This window comes from Pipra filicauda, unplaced genomic scaffold (genome assembly GCF_003945595.2).
Source record: "Pipra filicauda isolate LSUMZ 115617 unplaced genomic scaffold, ASM394559v2 scaffold26_size5592650_pilon, whole genome shotgun sequence".
NCBI classification, from domain to species: Eukaryota; Metazoa; Chordata; class Aves; order Passeriformes; family Pipridae; genus Pipra; species Pipra filicauda.
In genome coordinates, this window is record NW_024104387.1 from 4251266 (window position 1) to 4256534 (window position 5269).

Genomic DNA, 5269 nt, shown 5'->3' on the forward strand with positions numbered 1-5269 from the left:
AAAGGCAACAATTAAGTTTCTGCGGTATAAACCATAGGCAGTTGAGCTTCAGGCTTGCTAGGCACACTTGAGACTATGAGGTATTGCCCACTTTGGATAGAAAAGTTAAAGCAAAACACAAAATCTGCACACTACTTTATCTGAGTTGAATTGACCTAAATATTTAAAAGCCAAATAATCTTCCTGGAGTCCATTACAACCAGTACAGCTTCTGCTAAGCAAGTGTCAAGGTTCGGAGATAACTGGAACACGCCTGTCAGTGGATCACAGTCTACTGCTGTGACAGTGAATGTCGTCACATCAGCTGCTACAGTAGACCAATAAACAGCCAAGTCTATTCTACTTCTTGTTAATATATAAACTAACATTTTAATTTTCTTCCTAAACCTATTATTGGTGAAACACACTTTAAAAGAATAAGATAAAGGATAATCACTGATGGCACATTCAGTGCTGTCTTTCCTGAGTTATGAAAGCCTTCTGCACGAAAACTGTGAAACGAACCTCTTAAACAGCTTTTGAAGTTATTAACCTTTAGTTAAGTGTTCCAGTTAAGAGTGTGTTTAATGATTAATTAATATATTCAGCACTCAGGAGAAAGAAGTTGACACAGAACACAGGTAGCCTTTGTGTCCTGCTGGACAGAAAGTACTTCAGAAATCCAGCTCCCTCTAAAAGGAAACAGAGATTTGGTTTTCTGAATGTGGGCACTGCAGAGACGAGAGACGGCTCAAAACACTTTCCTTCAGAAATGTTGTTAAATATTCTGTAAATTACCCTCATATGGCACTTCTGAATGTCTCAAGGAAAAGCACTGCAATAGTCTCAGTTTTCCTACAGAATCACAGTAATTTCTAACTCAAAATTCAGTTTGCAATTTATAGTTAGCATAGCACTAAAGTGAGACCAAGCTTAATACCCCAGATAAAAATACTGTCCATAACAGACACAGTAAAGGTGAAGCTGCTTCCCCAACAGCATTTACTACTATAAATGCATACATCAATTTCTTTCTACACGACCCTTTCTTATAGTCCTAAAAACATACTGGAACACTCAGTAAAAGTTTTTAAGTTCAAAGATTTTAAAATATTTGTGTCTATTCATAAACACTCCCAGGTATGTTCAACTTTTTCATCCACGATCAAGAATTTATAAATTCATATTTTTCATTTAGTGTTTCAGAGAAGTATGGCTACAACAAAACTGCCCTTTATGTCCGAAAAAGGATACAAAACATATGTGGCAAAATAAGCCACTAACACTTGAACGTAAAACGTGTCCTTATATTTGGACAGGACTTTTCCCAAGGCCTTTGCATCATCCATATCTCTAGGAATCTTTATACATTCTCTTTCTTCTCTGGAGAGAAAAAAAAAAATCAGGAGTGATGGAAATATAATCAAATAGTACAATTACTGAATATAGACATAATTATACACACTACATCACTAAACTACAGCCTCAGCAAACAAACCATTATTATTGCTGTGATAATGTTCTCAAAGGAACACTTATTACAGTTTGGTTTATATTAGAAAATCCCCAATTTTAGATATTTGCAACCCTTTTTTTTAATTCAGTACAATCATCTGCTTCTTTTCTAGGATTTTTTTTTCTTACCAAGTACTGATCAAAAAGAAATAATTACGCAACCCAAACCTTGGCAACTGAAAGCACTCAACATTTCAGCCAAAACCAAACACAGCCGCCTCAACGCTGGGGTCACAACATGTGAAGTGCAGCAAGAGAGGCAGAACTTCACCTCACAAATAAATAAAGCTTTCAGGGCAAAATCTCACGTCACACCTCAACCCCGGGCAGCACAGTTGAGTGTCTTCACTCCCTCTGTATCAGACTTAAGGATTGAGCTGTTGCAAACTGAACTTGTTGAGCCACTTAATCAGACAGAAAATTAACTACTAAAAGGAAAAGGAAAGTTGTCAGGCAAGCAGGCTTCCATCCTGTCAACCTGCCTACCTTTCCAACACACGTACTTGATGACACAAAAGGAGAAAAAGAGAACATGAAGCTCAGCTAAGAAGGATTTCCCCTTTTGGTGCCAGCCTCCAGTTTTACCAGTGTACAAGGAATTTTAAAGCGAAACCAGCCCTAACCAAGCACAGTCTGGCTCTCAGCTGAAGAAGGTTAAGAACACAGTCAGTTAACACTGCTGATGTGATGGGGGTAACACTTCAAAACACGGTATCACAACTGTGCAACAGAACCCCAGGTCAAGTACAACTCTCTTTACACAGATCCTACTGGTCAGTATCTCAGTATTAAGCTCTGTATCCTGACATTCTAGGTTATAAACTCAAAGTTATTTTAGGTTATGTCTATAATTAACCCATGTGAGTAAAATTCACTTAACCCCATGCAGGTTTTTCTAAAATCTGATACTGAAAATCAAACGCATTAAGAAATTAATATTTCCTGATATACTTACTCACTAAGTTGTGGGAAATTTTTATATACCAGGAACATAAGGAAAGCAGCTGATAAGAATATGGAGACCAAAATAAGAAGTGATGTCCGAGCCGATCCACCTTCTGTGAGAGCTTTCCCTGAAATTAAACATAAAACAAAGTTAGAAAAAACCCCAACACTACCAAAACAAAAGTAGGAAAAGCAATCCTTCACATTTTACAACAGATTTCAAACTTACACTTTAAGGGAATATTAAAAGTAATCCCTCTTCTGGGCATAATCTTCCCACAAATGCTTTCGGTAACATATATAGCTCACATTCCCTGAAAGCTTTCAAACAAATTTGCAGTTCTTACACTGGCAAACATCCCACAGAAGTCAACTTCTATGATCCAAAATTATTTGAGCATCAATTAATAAATACATTTCTAAAGAGAAAAACAGAGCAAAACGACATAAGCCATACGTACTTTTTTCCTTTTCGCCAGAAATCTTCTGCCAAACTAATTAACTAGATTTAACTTGAAGTTAAATTTTCAGTATGTACAATACAACTTTGAAACCTGCTCAATAACAGATTTGCAGGTTTTTTTCCCCTCCAATGAAAGGCTACCAGGCACAGCCACTGGCCAGTTAGATGATACACACTCATCAGGAGGAAACATGTAAACACACGCGCACCAGCCTGTAATATAAAGATTACAGTTCCTGGACTTGGGAATTACCAGAAGAGGACTTCTCTTGGATATGTCTTTATAAATTTTTATTAGCCTTTAAATTCTTGTGTAAGGGAAGCAATGGGAGTACAGTAAGTGACACAATTACATTTTAGGCCTGTATTTTAGATTTTTATTAAAATGACCACATATGTGCAATACGCTGTTTCACACAAATGCAGCTATACACATGAAGAACTTTAAACTGAAAGAAACAGTAAGAACCCTCTGCACACCCACTAGGGTGTGTATGTGTGTGAGTATTAAACCACTCTCTCCTTGGGCACTTTGAGGCTTGCACAGCTTCCCACTGAGAGTCACCTGAACAGCACACCAAGAGCCAAGCCTGTGTTTTCCCTCGCAGACACCACTGGCATGACCACAATGCCAATACACAATACTCAGACGGGTCACGCTGACACCTCACTGTTGTGAAACACAGAAAGAGGATGACGAAACCCACAGAGCCAGCTGGACGAGCTGGCAATTGTATGGGCTTTAAGGTTTTTTAGGTTTGAGGTCAGCACAACCCCGCAGGTGTGCGCTGGGTCAGCCGAGGCCAAAGGCAGCATCCATGAACCAGGTACAACCACAGAATCCCAGAATGGGTCAGGCTGGAAGGGACCACAGTGGTTTACCTGGTCCAACCTCCCTACTCAGGCAGGGTCACCCCGGAGCACATGGCACAGGGTTGCGTCCAGAGAGCTCTTGAGCATCTCCAGCAAGGGAGACTCCACAGTCCCTCTGGGCAGCCTGTTCCAGTGCGCTGCGACCGTGGTCTGACACCACCTTCTCCAAGGAGCAAAATAAATAAATAAATAGATAAATAAATAAGCAACTTAGAAAGCGAAAAAAGGAAAACACAGCCAACTGCGCTTTCTGCCACTTCCACTTCCTGTACTTCAGCCGTGCCGGTTGTGGAATAACACACACACACATACAGACCCACGCGTGTTCCCTCACGCAGGGGAGAAGGCAAAGGAGCTGGTGCCCCATCCCAGCACCCGCGGGGCGGGAGCCGCCTCACCCCACACGCACCGTCCGGGGCCGCGCCCGCCCTCCCGCCCAAGAGCCCGCGCGGGACGGGGCCGGTGCTCGAGCACCGACGGGCACCGAGAGCCAAACCAGGGCCCGGGCCCGTCCCCGTCCCGCTGCCAGGGCGAGGTCACCGCCGCTCCCGCCGCCCCGAGCCCCCGGCACCTTCCAGAAGCTGCCGCTGGTGCCTGGCGCTCTCCGCCGCCTGGCAAGGCCCGCGCTCCGCCGCCCTCCGCTGCGCCATGGCTCCGCGACACCCCGCGGCCCGGCGAGTCAGCGCCGGGGCAGGCCTCGGCGGCACCGGGAGCCGCGGGGAGGAGGAGGCGGGACCGGCCGCACCGAGAGCCGCGGGCAGGAGGAGCAGGAGGAGGAGGGACCGGCCGCTCCTCCTCTCCTCTCCTCACCCCACCGGGTCGCGGCCGCGCTCCCGCCCCCGCCGCCGCACGGCGCATGCGCTTTTCTCGGGGCATTACGGCTCTGCTGTGATATACGGGAGCACGTGTTGGGCTTCACGTCCTTGAAATGCCGTGGCGGCTTAGTGGCGGTAATTACGGTAACTTCCCTTTGTGGGCGTGCCCATGAGGGTATTTACGGTAACGGAGTGCGCTCTGTAGTTATAAATAAGGTGCGGGCGGCCCAGGCGGCACTGAAGTTCCATAAATCAAAGAATCAATTAGGATGGAAAACGCGTCTGAGATCATCGAGTCCAGCCTATGACTGATCACCATCCTGTCAACTGGACTATGGCACTAAGTGCCACGTCCAGTCTTTCCTTAAACACCTCCGGGGATGGTGACTCCACCACCTCCCCTGAGCAGCCCGTTCCAATGTCTCGTCACCCTTTCTGTGAAGAAATTACTCCTGATGTCCAACATAAACTTCCCGTGACACAGCTTGAGGTTATGTCCTCTCACCCTGTCACTAGTTGCCTGGTAGAAGAGGCCGATCCAAATCTGGCTACAGTCTGCTTTCTGGGATTTGAACAGAGCGATAAGGTCTCCCCTCAGCCTCCTTTACTCCAGGCTAAACACCCCCAGCTCCCTCAGCCGCTCCTCGCAGGACTTGTGCTCCAGACCCTTCACCAGCTC

At 45.2% G+C, this 5269-nt stretch overlaps 1 protein-coding gene across 2 annotated transcripts; it reads right to left on the reverse strand.

Annotated features, from left to right (window-relative positions):
- Window positions 1–1166: 1166 nt before the first annotated feature.
- Window positions 1167–4566, reverse strand: TMEM41B (transmembrane protein 41B). 2 transcript variants are annotated; one of them, XM_039382476.1, is made up of 3 exons: window positions 4347–4566; window positions 2450–2567; window positions 1167–1362 (listed from the first exon to the last, which is right to left on the reverse strand). In XM_039382476.1, exons 1-3 carry the CDS (start codon window positions 4423–4425, stop codon window positions 1182–1184), a joined length of 378 nt encoding a protein of 125 aa, XP_039238410.1. In that variant the 5' UTR covers window positions 4426–4566; the 3' UTR covers window positions 1167–1181. The 2 variants fall into 2 exon arrangements, with proteins under 2 accessions (XP_039238410.1, XP_039238411.1); XM_039382477.1 differs by lacking the exon at window positions 4347–4566 and adding an exon at window positions 2669–4029.
- Window positions 4567–5269: the final 703 nt, after the last annotated feature.